The sequence below is a fragment of the Peromyscus californicus genome, unplaced genomic scaffold, assembly GCF_007827085.1.
Source record: "Peromyscus californicus insignis strain IS unplaced genomic scaffold, ASM782708v3 Scaffold_8__1_contigs__length_139910024, whole genome shotgun sequence".
In the NCBI taxonomy this organism is placed as follows: Eukaryota; Metazoa; Chordata; class Mammalia; order Rodentia; family Cricetidae; genus Peromyscus; species Peromyscus californicus.
In genome coordinates this window covers 40,963,390-40,978,982 of record NW_026294606.1, presented here as the reverse complement: position 1 = coordinate 40,978,982, position 15,593 = coordinate 40,963,390, and the positions used below count along the sequence as shown (strand labels likewise).

The window sequence follows — 15,593 nt, the reverse complement described above, 5'->3', positions numbered from 1 at the left end:
GCCCCTTCCCACTGCACCAAACTGTGCAAACACCACAGGCAGCGGGGTCCAGAAGCCTGCCCGTAGACCAGGGACAGATCCCGATCCCCCTGGGGAGTTAGTAAATCTAAGGACAGACAGGTTGACAGCAAAGGAAAGCATAATTAGAGAAAGTCGTTTGTAAGATTCTAGCCATTCTACTCACTAGATAGATCCAAAATACACGTGAAAATATAGCCTATGTTTCATTATGTACCAAGTATGGAAGCAGTAATAATTTCACTCTGGTATGGTGGTTCTGGGGTGTGTGTGTGTGTGTGTGTGTGTGTGTGTGTGTCACGCGTGCGCACTCTGACCTTTTATTTTTAGCTCTCACAGTAGTGCTAATATATGAAAATGCCATAATGAAATGAAAGTAATAAAACGGAGTGGAGAGAGACTTCAGCTTCGTCCAGCTCCCCTTTTCTCCCTACCCCCTTCTTTCTCTTCTCACCCTTTCTTTGTTTTCCCTTCAGTGGCCAGGAGGGAACTCACTAGGAGAAACTGCATTAAATTGACCAAGCCAAGCACTTCGCTGGGACCCTAGCAACCAGTGAGCGCCAAGTCAACCACAGCGTAAAACCCAAACAGAGCTTAGTAAGATTTAATCGCCGTCCTGAGCAAGTCAGACTTGAGTTCATAGCTACATATACATCTCTAGCTGGGCTTGAATTCACAACTACATATAAACCTTCTGTTATAAATAAAAGGCCCAGGTCGACGAGGATGGGATTCGAACCCACGCGTGCAGAGCACAATGGATTAGCAGTCCATCGCCTTAACCACTCGGCCACCTCGTCAGAGCATGCCAACGGCACCACGTGGCTCGGTCAGAGTTTTCTACCTCCTGGCCACATTGTGGCGCTCCGAGGGGCACTGGGGCAGTCGGGGACACGTGGCTTGTCCCCAGAGAAAAGAACTAGAAACGAAGAAAACGAGAGGGGCGAGAAACAACAACAACAACAACAACAAAAGGATGCTGGGAAGTGTGTGCTTCCGCAGCGTTCTGCAAAGCAGTCCCAGGACAGGAGCACCGGGGAGGAGCCTCCTGGGCGGGCCCTGTCTGCAGACGTGGGAGCCTGAGGCCGTGCAGGAGGGGGCGGTGGGCGCGGCAGAGGTGGGCATGGCAGAGGTAGGCATGACAGAGGTGGGCATGGCAGAGGTGGTCCAGGCCCGACCGGCCGACAGCGCTCCCTGGCGCCCGGGGCGCGTGCGGGTTCCCACCCCCGTGTGTCTGCCGCCGACCTCTGGGGAGCTAGTGCCTAGGGAAGGGGTCTCCGGATCGGATCGGAGTAGACGGTACTCAGGATCCGCTGTCTTCTGTGTAGTAGGATCTTCTCCCAGGCCACCGGCACTAGAGGGACCCTGATTTCTAGCTCGCCTAGTCGGCATTTGATTTTGCAAGGCACGTGGTGCTTGGAAAAGTACGCGCAAACACACGCCCAAACGCATGCGCGCGCGTGGAGCCAGGGACAGGCAGAAGGGAGGGAGGGAGGGAGGGAGAGGGCGGGTGGGCGCCCGGAGCTACGAGATGATTGCGGAAAGAGGTGAAAATTCCTATTTCACCTGTTTTTGTTTGTTTTAGGAAATGAATAATGCATAAAATAAGTAAACATGGCTAGAGATTACTGACTAGTCCGTCATAAATGTCCGCTCGAAAATGAGTTAAAAGCAAATCCTTTTGTTGTTGTTTTGCTTTGCTTTTTGTTTTGTTGCGAGAGGGTGTAGCCTAGGCTGGATTCAAACTGGTGGCAACCCTCCTGTTTCACGCTTTCCAGTGCTGGAATTACAGGCATGAGCTACATGCCTGCCCGAAAAGTATGGGGCTTTTTTCTCCCTCCCTCCCTCCCTCCTTCCCTCCCTCCCTCCCTCCTTTTCTTTGTTTCTTTCTTTCAAGATTTATTTTTATTTTTGTGTATGTGTATGTCAATGTGGGGGTATATATGCATGTGGGTACCGGAGGAGGCCAAAAAAGGGCGTGGCAATTACACTCAGGTCCTCTGGAAAAGCAAGAAGGCTTGTAACCGCTGAACCACCTCTCTAGCCTCGGAAAGCAAGTTTTCTAAGGAAGAGAACGGCGATTTCAGAGGAAAGCACAGAGCAAAGGTGAACAGGCAGTTACATCTGCAGGTCAGATGAAGAGAGAGTTGTGATGAGGCAAGTTGGGGGCGGATCACCGCTATCCCCACACCTGAAAAGGAAGGAATCAGCAAGATTCCTCACCGAGTCCAGGCAAATCAGTCACCGCTGACCACGGGAGGAACAGATGCCAACTGTGCCTGACTGTGTTCATAACTGTCCAGTCAGGGTTCTTTCCCGAAGGGTGCACCAGCATCTGTGCGCTGGTTTTTGTGAATCAAGAGTTACAACGAATAGTTATTTTCTTCTTTCTTGAAGAGCCTTTATGCTGTGGTTTTGTTCCATGACCTGCTTGGTTCAAGCAGCCCCACCTCAGCTCTGCAGCTTCCGACCACCTTGCTCCCTGTGCCCAATGTGTTTATGGCTTTTGCACCAAGAAGAGTCTAGACCTCACTGTCTTCCAACAAGGAATTTTCTTCATGGAGCATTCTTGACTTCCCTCTCTTTAACTTAGCTGAATCCTTGACTTCTCAGTTGAAAGCACTGATTTAAAAATTCTGATCAAAGCTAATCACATGTTTTAAAGTTTCACTTGCTTCAAAATATGTGTAAGCAGAACAGTGGTCTCCTAATTTTCCTTTAGTAGTGGCAAAGAGTTTCACTATTTGGTGTTAAAATAATTTATTAATTTATGGACAGGATCTTTCTGACCTGCAGCTTGTGATCCTCCTGCCTCAGCCAGCCTCGGGCTGGGGTTACAGGCATATACCACTGCCATTTGCTCCCATTTCTGTGTGCATTCATGTGTGTGAGTATGCACCTATGTTTGCACGCAACAGGAGGCCAGAGGACAGCTCTGGTGTTGCTTCTTAGAAACAGCCCACCTTTCTTTGGGAGACAGGGTCTCTCACTGGGACCTGGAACTTGCCAAGTCATCTAGGCTGCCAGTGACCCTCAGGGTCGGCTTGTCTCTACCTCCCCAGCACTGGAATTACAAGCACATATGGCATGCTCGACAAAAACAAAACAAAGCAGATCGAGGGCTCTGGGGCTCTCCTCCAGTCCTGATGCTCAAGGCAAGCACTTTCCTGAGCATCTCAACAGCTGATCCCCAGCATCACAGTTTTTGTTGCTGTGGTTAATTGAGCTGCTTTCTGCCTGATCTTCCCAGATGCAGCTGTCATGTAGCCGTCTCTGTTGGGGCTGGACTTCCCACAACCTGTGGACCTCTGCATTGTGGGGTGTTTTTTTTTTTTGGTGTGTGTGTGTGTGTGTGTGTGTGTGTGTGTGTGTGTGTGTGTGTGTGTGTGTGATTGTTTCCATGTGCTGTAAAGAGGTGCTTCTTTTATGAGGGGTGTTAGCTGCACTTCTCTGTGGGTGCACGGATAAGATTTCTAAAGTAGTGAGGGATGAATGGTGCTGGTCTGGCAAAGTGGTGGTAGTAAATTCTTTTCTGAGGTCCACGACCTCAGTATTCCTTGGGAAGCTGGCTAAGTATGTAGCACCAGGCATGATTTCCCTCCTGTTGAGTGGGAATTAAGTCCAGTTAGACAGCTGTTGGTTGCCACTGACATGTGAGTGCCACTTACTGCACCTTTATGCATGTTTTAGCTTGTTTTATTTATTTATTTATTTATTTATTTATTTATTATTGGTTTTTCAAGACAGGGTTTCTCTGTGTAGCTTTGCGCCTTTCCTGGATCTCGCTCTGTAGACCAGGCTGGCCTCGAACTCACAAAGATCTGCCTGGCTCTGCCTCCCGAGTGCTGGGATTAAAGGCGTGCGCCACCACTGCCCGGCGCTTGTTTTATTTTTATGTCAGCTTGACACAAGATATACTCATCTGAAAAGATGATTGAGAAAATGCCTCCGTAAGATCCAGCTGTAGGGTATTTTCTTAATTAGTGATTGATGGGGGAGGGCCCAGCCCATTGGGGGTGGGGTCACTCCTGGGCTATTGGTCCTGGGTTTTATAAGAAAGCAGGCTGAGTAAGCCATGAGGAGCAAGCCAGTAAGCAGCACTCCTCTGCGGCCCCTACATCAGCTCCTGCCTCCATGTTCTCCACTGCTTGAGTTCCTGACCTCACGATTTTAATGATAAATTGTTATATGGAACTGTGAGTGAAATTAACCCTTTCCTCCACAAGTTGCCTTAGATCATCACAGCAATAGATACCCTAACTAAGATAATGTCTAAGCGGATACGGGTGGTGGTCACTTCTCAAGGAGAAGGACAGATTGTACACTCTCCAGAGAAGAAGCAGCAGCCTTACAAACACAGATGTCGGTAGCTTAGTTTAACTATGTTGTCTTAGATTAGAGTTCCTCCATTTATTTTCTTATTCCTATGTAACCTAATATTTCCTAAATAAGCTTTCTTAGGAAATCCATCCTATTCCCATTTTAACTAAAAACTTGTTTATATTTTTCTCCTTATCAGCAATTGCAGAATCTTCCATGTGTATAAGTTCTAAAATAGACTTCTTTCTTCTTACACCTCACAATGGCTCAGATCTATGGTAATGGCAAAGCATTCTCTGTACGGGTCAGACTTGGAATCGGCAAAGCTGTCCTCTGGTCTGTGTAGGAAGGTTGACAGTGTGACAAATGATTGGCCAGTGTGTGCAAAAGCTGGCAGCTCCTGCAGGCTCTTCTTTCTGGATGTTTATAGCTGGAGACTATTTACAGAGACCTCTTATTTCCTACAGAGTCCAGCTAACCCCTCCTCCTGCATTGTACATAAAAAATATGCTAAGATTTCTGGTTGCTGTGTAGTTGGTGCCACTCAATGAGAATGCTTACTGTTCTTTGCTGTGGGATGTTCTGTATGGCAAATGTGTTGCTGATTAGTCAATAAATAAAACACTGATTGGCCATTGGCTAGGCAGGAAGTGTAGGCGGGACAAGGAGGAGAATAAAGCTGGGAAGTGGGGCTGAGTCAGAGAGACACTGCCAGCCGCCATGATGACAAAACAGCATGTGAAGATGCCGGTAAGCCACGAGCCATGTGGCAAGGTATAGATTAATGGAAATGGATTAATTTAAGCTATAAGAACAGTTAGCAAGAAGCCTGCCTCGACCATACAGTTTGTAAGCAATATAAGTCTCTGTGTTTATTTGGTCGGGTCTGAGTGGCTGTGGGACTGGCGGGTGAGAGAGATTTGTCCTGACTGTGGGCCAGGCAGGAAAACTCAAGCTACAGTTCTTCATTCCATTGATGCCCCACTCAGATTTCCAGAACCAAGCTGTGCAGGAGGTGACAGAAGAGGGCATCAGATAACCTGGAACTGGAGTTATAGATATTTGTGAAGAACCATGTGGGAGCTGGGAGTCAAACTCAGGTCCTCTACAAAGCCACTGAACCATTTCTCCAGTCTCTGATATTAAACCTTAATAAAATGTATGGTTTACAAATATATTCTTCCAACCAAGAGGATAGGTTGGTTTTACATTTTCTTTGTTTCTTTTTGTTATATTTATATGTTTATTGAGAGAAGGTCTTGCTAGGTAACTCAGGCTGTCCTCAAACTTGTGACCTTTTTATCTTAGCCTCCAAGTAGTACAAGTATGTATTACCAAGGCTAGCTGTTTTGAAATATGAATACACTGGGGAATGACTAACTTGCATCATTAATGTATGCATTGTCTCACATACTTTATCTTTTTTTTCTATGGTAGGAACACTTAAAATATACTCAGCAATTGTTCAAGATATAGTCCATTATGGGGGCTGGAACAATGGCTTAGTGGTTAAGAGCATTTATTGCTCTTGCAGAAAACCGAAATTGAGTTTCCAATAACCACATGGCAGCTCCCAATCTTATTTGTAACTCCAGTTCTGATTTCTGTGGGTAGTAGACATGCGCATGGAGTGCATATATACATGCTAGTAAAAAAATCTTACACATAAAAAATATATGTAGTGCATTGTTATTAATGGTAGCAATCACAGTCACAGTGTTGCTTAATTGGTCTCTTGAGTACATTCCTTTTGTCTAACTGGCTAATTTTTCCCCCTGTGCTTGGGTTTGGGCCAGAGCCTTATGACTGCTAGGCAAGCGCTGTACCTCTGACCCATTGACCCAATCCTTTAACCAGTATCCCCCTAAACCTGTGAGTCCCCAGTCTTGGTCCCATCTGTCTTCTTAAGAATGTAAACCCCTATGTAACTGAAATCATGTGGCATTTTCAGTGTCTGGTATATTTCACTGAACACACTGTCTTCCTGGTTCTTCATATTGCTCCAAATGCCAGGATTACTGCTGCTGCTGTGCTGCTTCTCCCTCTCCCTCTTCCCCTCCCCCTCCTCCTCCTCCTCCTCCCCCCCCCCCCCCTTCTCCTTTTTGTCGGTAGCCAGTGGCCATGTCAGAGGAACAGTAGATGGCAATTGAAGTTCAAGTGTCAACCCACCAGAAGAAAAACTCTCTAATGGGCATGTCTCATTTAAGCAAGGCTTATGAGAACACAGACTCCAGAATGTATTTTGCTTCTGTTGTGTCCCTGAATGCTTACTGCTACAATGTATATGATGTGGGGAGTCACCACTATCTGTATTGTAGTGTGTCTATCTCATGATTACATCTCCATCTACTGGGCGTTTAATTCTGTGGATTGTCAGAAAGATGATTTCTTAAGCTTTATTGTCTATTGACAGAGTTTTGTTGAATAAAAATAATGCTAGAATATGTTTCATAACTAAGTTCCACAAGGACTGTGAAACACTTAGGACTTGCTTTAGATCACAGCTTAGATTTATGATTTAGGAAAACATTTGTGTCCCGGAGCTAGGCTGGCTCAAATTCCTTTAATCTTTATGCTGAGATATGAAGTCACAGCTTTCTTGTACATCATTAGGTGAAACAAAGCTTCAAAAGGCTTAAGATTAGACCAGATGCCTTGCTAATGTTTTTTAGATAAATGTTTCCAATTTTTTGTTCATGACAACACACATCTGTACTGTTTGGCTAGGTTGTATATATAAAAACAGCCCAGTTATAGCTAGCTGGCAAATGATTAGTTCCTTGCACCCATTCCTGACCTCAATTTGTGAAAATAAATTCTGACTAGTCAAGGCTACAGATTATAATTTGACTTTGTAGTCCCAAATGAGGGCTGCAGATATTCTTGGGTAATTAGAACTCTTATATTGCCTGAAAGAGTTTGTTGGGATATATAAACTGTAAAAAGACATGATAGGACGGAGCAATGTAGGAGCAACAGAGTTGTTTAACATGAAAGACAACAGCGTCATGAGAACATGAACAAAATAAAGAAAAGAAACCATCAGGAGAGAATGTGTGTGAGTGTTTTCCTCCCTCAAAACCCCTCAGATAGAAAAGTCTTAACTTCATCACGCTGTGGACTTTTCCTTTGAGCCTTGTGCTGCTGGAGGCTGGTCCTCCAGACAGCGGTACCTTTTCCTTGTCCTTTTTCTCCTTCTCTTACATCGTTGTCTTCTTGTCTTCCCCCTCCTCCTCTTTCTCCCTTCTAGGCAACTCAAGAGCTGTTTTTAGTTCTCTCCACCATTTATTATTGTGGGCTGGATGCTTTGCTTTTTATTCATGTCATAATTTCTTTCCTTTTGTGGTGATGATTGTTTTTGTCCCTTTGTTTATCTATTTCAGCATTTTTATTTCAGCATTCAGAATAGTTGGCTCCATTATGGCATTTTAATACCTGCTGGGTTTTGCTTGATCCTCTCCCAATTTCCTCTTCTTCTATTACTCCTCACTTCCTATTCCCATCTAGACCCTTAGGATTTCTTTCTTTTTGTGGATGAATAATATTTCATTCAGTTTATATATGACAGTTTTATGTATTCATCTATTGACAGACACTTAGGTTGAATCCATGTGCATAGTGAATGCTTTTGTGACTAAACATAGAGTGTAAGTGTCTCTAACATTCTGATTTCATTTCCTTTGGCTGTATATCCAGTAGTTGGGATTGTTAGATCAAAAGGAAGAAAACTACACTTACCTTAAATGCAGTCAGTGACTCTTAGAAACAGTACATATCTACAAAACCGCACCTAAATCTTCACAGTAAGCCAGAAGCCCTTCCATACTCCTCTCCTATTATGTCCTCAACAGAGCAGGGAAATGCCCACTGTGAAAGACCCTACCGAGGCTCTTCCCACCTTCTACCAGTTTGACTTGCTTTTTCTGTCAACAGGAGCACTGACCAGCACCATTCCTACATCTCTCAGATCTTCAACGCAGTCACCAAAATAAATTTGAGCCAGGCACAGTGGCATATAACTCTAATCCCAGCAGTTGGAATATTAGGGACAGGAAGATCCGGAGTTCAAGGCCATTGTGTTGATTTGAATAAAAATGGCCCCCATTAGCTCATAGGGAGTGGCACTATTAGGAGGTGTGGCCTTGTTGGAGGAAGTGCATCACGAGGGGGCAGGCTTTGAGATCCCAAATGCTCAAGCAGGTCTAGTGTGACATTCACTTACTGCTGCCTGCAGTTCCAGATATTGAACTCTCAGCTCCTCCTCTAGCACTGTGTTTCCCTGCATGCCACCATGCTTCCCACCATGATGATAATGGACTAAACCCCTGAACTGTAAGCCAGCCCCAGTGAAATGTTTTCCTTTATGAGAGTTGCTGTGGTCATATCTCTTCACAGCAATAAAACTCTAATTAAGACAGCCAGCCTCTGCCTTAAAGCAAGAGGCCAGTTTGGGTTATTACATGAGACTGTGTCTCTAAAACAAAAAGAAAAACTTCAATAGCCAAAATGTTTACTTTTATTTGTAGTTATGTGTATGTGTCTTTGTACATGAGTACAAGTGCCAGAGAAGTCCAGAGATGTTGGATCCCCCCGGACCTGGAGTTATATGCAGTTATGAACCACTTGATGTACTGGGAATAAAACATGAGTCCTTTGCAAGAGCAGCATGTGATCTTTACTACTGACCTATCTCTTCAGTTTCCTCATATTTTTAAAAAACAAAATAACTCATAAAGGTAAAAGGAAGTACTTATTAAACTTCTGTTTATCTAGATTGTCTCAAATATAATAATTCTTATGGTTTTCTTATTCTTGCAAAATGATGGAGAGCAAATCTAATTAAAGATATTACTATATTCCATTATTTTTATGTTTTTATTTTATTAAATTAAAACTCACTTAAATATTTCATTCTATATTAATATATTTTAAGCTTATCATCTTATAAATATCATACCAAAAATCTTGTAAATTTTTAAAATACATTTTTTTGTGGGAGGGGAGCATGCATGTGCCATGGCACATGTAGAGGTCAGAGGGCAGCTTAAGAGAGTCAGTTTACTTCTTTAATCATGTGGTTCCTGGGGTCAAGCTCAGGTGTCAGTCTTGGTGATAAGTGCCTTTCCCTGCTGAGCCATCTCAACCAGTCCTCAATGCCATAATTCTCTTGTCAGTGTGGAACTTGGGGATATGTTTCCTGTTGTGTTGTTCTCTTTGCTTTGGTTCTGGAGGTTGAGCCTGGGCCTTGTCCATAGAGGAAGTCACCCTGACACTGAGTTACTCCCCAGCCCCTGAATATTTTCAAGTAGCTAACAAATGCACATCTCGTTTGGTATTTAGGCAATGTGTTTGGAATGATGTATATAATTTGTAAATTGTATTTCTTCAGTGAACATGTGTATCTGAAGGATTAGTTCCTAGAAATGGGGTTCCTGAGTCAAAGGGATTCACTTCAGTAATTTGTGCAGATGCTGGCACATCACTCTGCTGATCTTCACTACCTGAAGCTCAGTGGAGAGAGATTCCATCTATCTATGCAGAGTTCACACCAAATGACCTCTATCTATCTATGCAGAATTCACACTGAATGACCTCCATCTATCTATGCAGAGTTCACACCAAATGACCTCCATCTATCTCTGCAGAATTCACACCAAATGACCTCCATCTATGTATGCAGAGTTCACACCAAATGACCTCCATCTATCTATGCAGAATTCACACCAAATGACCTCCATCTATCTATGCAGAATTCACACTGAATGACCTCCATCTATCTATGCAGAATTCACACCAAATGACCTCCATCTATCTATGCAGAGTTCATACTGAGTGGCCTCCATTTATCTATATGCAGAGTTCACACTCAATGACTTCCATCTATCTATGCAGAATTCACACCAAATGACCTCCATCTATCTATGCAGAGTCCACACTGAATGTTGAAGGATGATGTGAGAGTAAATGAGAAGATACCTGGGTCCCTCTCTCTTTAATCTGATCTTCGTATCAAACATAGGCTGCTCACCACCAGCTGTACTGTGTGAGACTATCTTTACCTGCTTAAGCTTTTCTTACTTGATTAAAAAACATATACAAGGCATAGAAAATACTAACAGTCGTTTCAAACCTCCTATTCTGAAGAGATCAAAGAAACGTGGCTTCTCCAATCTTACTGACCATGCCAACATTCAGCCAGGTGTCCTTCCCTCTGAATCAGGATAAATGGGTTGAGAACTGCATAACCAAGGGTCAGAAATTCTTGAAAATGCATTGTGAAGGAGTCATTCTTCAAAGAAAAAGATAAATACAAAGAGACAGCACAATCTGTCCAATAGAAGAAAAGAAAACAGAGCATCAGAAGGAGGACACTCTGAGTAGCTCTCAGCTCAGGGGGAGTTCTGTAGAGAAGCTTGGCCTTCTGAAGGTAGAGGACATGCTGGTGGTGCTTGTGGAGAAGAGACACCATGTAGCCACTGGCCCCTCCCATGGTACCCTGAAACACAGCATCTCTCAGGACCATGAGAGGAAGAAGCATGCTGTTTATTTTCTGACTTTCTTTTTTGAAATAACAGTATAAACTATTGTTATTCAGTTGTAATGTGTTTGTGACTCTGTTTCTGATGGAGTGGAGGAGGTTCATGCTGATCAAGGAATTGAGAATCCAAAAAAAGAGCCCTGAGAAAAGCATATACCATGTGGACCTCAGTCTGAGCCTCCCCCACCAGGAGGTTCTGGGGCTCATGATGATGGCCTGGACCACAGTGAGGAGACTGCTGGTGCAGATGGAGAGGCCCCGGGTCATCCTTTCTAGATAAACAATAATGTGACAGCCCACATCACCTAGGAAGTGTCTCAGACCTAAAGCTGCAATTGTCATTGGCATGCTCTTGGAGAAAAGCATTATAATATTTGTAAAAGCCAAGTGCATGAGAATGAGGTGTATAGATTTCTTCCCAGAGCCCACAAAAGCGCCTATGTGATTCACAAAGACAGAAGCATTCGCCACAATGCCAAGTCCAGTTATAAGAAGGAATATTGTTATTTCACTAATATTCAAAACCATTTCTAACTTCATCGGCAGAAAATTTGGGATCTTTTAAGTGGAGTTCGAGGAAATGATATGTATCTATAAAACATATTTTATGTCATAGTGTGTTTCTGGTACATAAAAGATAGCCTTGACATGTGCAATAGACAAGATTTTCTTCTTTAATCAAAAAAATCCTACTATTTTTCTTGTTGTCTTTATGGGGCATCTTGTACCTTAAGTGGAATCTGTGGGAGAAAATAAAAATATTTGAAATTACAAAACATATTTATATTAGCAAATAGACTTCCATATTAGCAAAATTAAATTACATGTTTAAATGTTTACATAATCCATGTATTTTGAACTCAGCATATGTTGAAATAAACTCAAATGCTCACCAAATACCTCCTTGCATTTCCTATTTAATTTTTTTACCACCCCTGTGAATCATTTCCCAGTCTGTACCTTCCCTTAACCTCCTGTCCCTCACACCTAGTGAACAAGGCACTTCTTTAAAAAAAAAATATGCCAAGCATGGTGGCTCACTTGCTTTTGAAGTAGGGTGGGGCAGGAAGATTACTGTAGATTCACTACAGTCATATTCAGCTTAGGCAATATAGAGAGTTTCAGGTCAGCCACAGTCACATAACAAGAACCTGTCTGAACCCTCACCCCATGAAAATCCTAGAACAGTCCAAAAAGCAAAATGAAAGTCAGTATGAAAGAAAACAATCCCATCTTACTGCATCAGCATTAGTATCTTTCAGAGGGAGAGACCTTTCTTTTTCTATAATACCTTTTTCTTTGTTACTATGTTGATTTTTAAAAAAATGAATATAGCAAAGATCTGTTTTTATGTCCTGTCTCTAGTTACTGTATCTTTGATTCATATATCTTTATACTCCAGAGGTGTGTGCCTCTATGCCTGTCTTTTATCTTTTATCTCCAAGATCACTGGTAGCAAGAACTGTGTGAATATTGGCTTGTTCCCAAGTCTGGGATGATGCAGCCTCATGAGTAGAAACACTCACAAAGTATTGTCTTTCAGCCTCAGTTTCCTTGACTGCAAGATAAGCAATTACAATCTGTAGCCATGCATTAAACATAGCATCCTGGGATTTGAAATTCTCAGCCCATAGTGCAATAAAACACCAGGCATACTATTAAGAACAGCTGTAACTGGTATATTTAAATAAGAGTTGATTAAAAATTTAGTCAGACATCTAGAATCTTTAAAAAAAAACAAAATTCAAACTGTTCCCCAATACCCTCATGTCATTAACAAATATATTTAAGATTTTATGATTTTGGTCTAGTGTTTCCCATCTTCCCAGGACCCAAAGTTCCAAATCAGATTTGGGGTAAGCTTTGAAACACCTATTACAATACTTCCAGTAGTTTTTGACTAACAATTTGAACAGTAGCAGGGATAATAGGGAATTACCTTCCTAAATAGCTTTTGAATTATTGTTGGAAACAACTTAAAAGGGCATGCTGTACATTGAGTTAGGTAACAACTCAGGCAGGCAACTGTGCCCATTTCAGACAGAGTTTTCTCAACTAACAATGGTAACAGTGCTTGATGCTTCAGAAAACTAAGTCTAATTTACAATGGATTATATCAATGCATAACCTGGCCAAGATAAAGAATAATTTTCAATACTAATTGTTAACAGTTTTCTCCATCATACTAGTATATAATGATGAAGTTGACTCAGAGGTACAGTATGTTGTCTATGAGATTAGGGGAGACTTTGAGGATGAGTGCAGAAAAACATTTAAGATAAACACACACACACACACACAAGGGCAGGGGTTTGTAGAATTAAGTTCTTAATAGGTTAAGAGAAAGTTTGTCCATATGTAAGGGACAAATATGCCATGAAATTGTGTGGAAACTGATAATGGTGTAGTCATGGTACAGGTGAAGGCAGAGCTTACAGAAGAGAAGGGTTTCTGGTTTGTTTCCCCCTAGGAACTGGAGACGATCTTGTATCATTCTTTTTTTTTTTTTTTTTTTTTTTTTTTTTGGATTTTCGAGACAGGGTTTCTCTGTGTAGCTTTGCGCCTTTCCTGGAACTCGCTTTGGAGACCAGGCTGGCCTCGAACTCACAGAGAGTGCTGGGATTAAAGGCGTGCGCCACCACCACCGCTGCCGCCGCCGCCGCCGCCGCGGCCGCCACCACCGCCGCCCCCACCACCACCACCGGCTCTTGTATCATTCTTATTCTCCCCAAAAGGAAAGAGGCAACACACGGAAAGACCCTCCCTGAGCTCCCCAAAGGCACTGGCTCCTAAGCATGGAAGCCTGGCACTTAACCATCTTTCCAACCTGTGGTACATACCTGTGGAGATCAGGCTCGCCCAGCCCTATGCCTCACAGTCAAAGAAAAAGGAGCTGATGTGCTTCAGAGGGAAATTTTGCAGCCCCAGGGAGGAACATCCAAGAGTGGTCAGGTGTGCTCACTGCAGCGGCCGAGGTGGAAGACAGGCTCTGGGTGAGTCCTCTGGCCAGTTGAGCCTTCCAGGGCTGCGTTTGAACCGTCTGCATTCAGTCTTGTTTTCAACAACCTGTCACTGGGCTTCTGTTTTCACTCTCTGTGTTCTCTGCAGAATCGTCCCTGGGGCACATCTCTCTCTCCCTCCACAATTACTACATAGGTTTCTTCTAGAAGCTCTTTCAGACTTAATTGGCATTTAATTACTGTATGTAACAAAGTATAGAAATGATCCCTGGAAGTACAGTCCAGAATTGAATTACTTTAACGGACACACAGTGAGGAAGTGAACAGCAGCTGGGTTCTGAGTCTTCGCTGCCTATGTCTCCAGTCTGTGTCTCTTCACTGTCACAAAGTTCTGAAGCTGGCAATTAGAAAGGACTTGCTTTACAGGTACAGAAAAGGCAATGTCCTGTTCTTTCCTTGACCTGTTCCACACCTGAGAGTATGACAAATGTCATCCATCTCCGGAGATTCCACTTTCTGAGAAAGTCTCAGATACACTGTTGAGAGCAAGAGGCTCTCCTTGATATAGGCGCCTTGATGGTACTGACATGGTGCTGGTTTTACCAAATGAGTCTGGAAGTGTTCTTTTACATGCCATGGTGAATGAAGCCTTTGTGTAGTAGTGGCCCTTTTCCTGAATAAATGTTTGGAAGAATTCGTGAGGGAATGCTCTTGGGTTTGAAATTTATTTTCATATCATGCAGTAATGTTTGTGTATAAATATTTAATTTATTCACTAAAAAAAAGCTTCAGATTTTTTAAAATGCTCTTTGTTTTGCTGTGTTTCTTCCCATGTTGTGTGGATCTGAACCCACAGAAATCCATCTGTCTCTGCTTCTAGAGTGGTGGGATTAAAAATGTGTACCACCATGCTCAGCCACAGCTTCGGGTTTTTATGCTTTCTCTTCCTGCCATGTTTGTAAATTAGGTTTTCTTTCAAATAATTAATCTGCCTGGCCTATGTTTTAAATTTTATCTTGCAATATGTGCCTACTATTCTCTGTTGGTATATTTTCAGTAACATTTTTGATGTGTTGTCTTAGGATTTCTATTGCTGTGATAAAACACCATGACCAAAAGCAACCTGGGGAGGAAACCTGGAGTTTGTTTTGCTTCCACTTCCAGGAAATAGTCCATCAACAAGGGAAGGGAGGCAGGAACTCAAGGCAGGACCTGATGGACAGGCCATGAAGGAATGCTGCTTGCTAGCTTGCTCTTAATGGCTTGCTCAGTTTGCTGTCTCATGGCACCCAGGGCCATCAGCTCAGAGGTGGCACTGTCCACAGTTAGCCAGGCCCTCCCACGTTAATCTCAGTCAAGAAATGCACCACAGGCTGGCTTACAGGTAATCTGGTGGAGGCTTTTTCTCAATGGAGGTTCCTCTTCCAAAATGGCTCTAGCCTGTGTCAAGCTGACATAAAAACTACCAGCTCATGGATGCTATACTAACATGATTTTTCCAATACATAATTCATTCAAAACATCAGATTTTGGAAAACAGTATACACAGTAGTGTGCTTCCTTATGACATTTCCTGGACGCTTCCTGTTGCTCCTCCTCCTCACTCTGTCCCTCCCGCCCACTGCTCGCTGGCTTCTCCCTCCCTCAGTTAGCCTCGTTCTCTTTTCTCCCTCTCTTCAGACCTCTCTTTTCCTTCCCATGGCCCCCTCTCTAATTTTATGACTCTCCCTCAGATATACAAATATAAAAATTTAAAT

General features: G+C 43.1%; 1 protein-coding gene, 1 long non-coding RNA gene and 1 other non-coding gene across 4 annotated transcripts in view; 1 reads left to right on the top strand and 2 right to left on the bottom strand.

The window, feature by feature from the left end:
* Positions 1–736: 736 nt before the first annotated feature.
* Trnas-gcu (transfer RNA serine (anticodon GCU)) lies at positions 737–818 on the bottom strand. Its single transcript has one exon. It is a non-coding gene; the product is annotated as a tRNA-Ser (tRNA).
* Positions 819–908: 90 nt separating this feature from the next.
* Positions 909–15,593, top strand: part of LOC128103128 (uncharacterized) — a 31,514-nt gene continuing 16,829 nt past the window's right edge. The window contains exon 1 of one of the 2 annotated variants that reach the window (XR_008215631.1): positions 909–1,150. This is a non-coding gene — a long non-coding RNA (uncharacterized LOC128103128). Of the gene's footprint in view, positions 1,181–15,593 lie in introns of both variants that reach the window. The other variant, XR_008215630.1, reaches the window with a different exon arrangement.
* Positions 6,461–13,331, bottom strand: LOC128103078 (vomeronasal type-1 receptor 4-like). Its single transcript, XM_052727164.1, has one exon. It carries the CDS (start codon positions 11,414–11,416, stop codon positions 10,511–10,513), a length of 906 nt encoding a protein of 301 aa, XP_052583124.1. The 5' UTR covers positions 11,417–13,331; the 3' UTR covers positions 6,461–10,510.

Excerpts from the sequence above, each read along its gene's own strand:
- LOC128103078 (XM_052727164.1), bottom strand. The coding sequence starts at position 11,416 with ATGAAGTTAGAAATGGTTTTGAATATTAGTGAAATAACAATATTCCTT.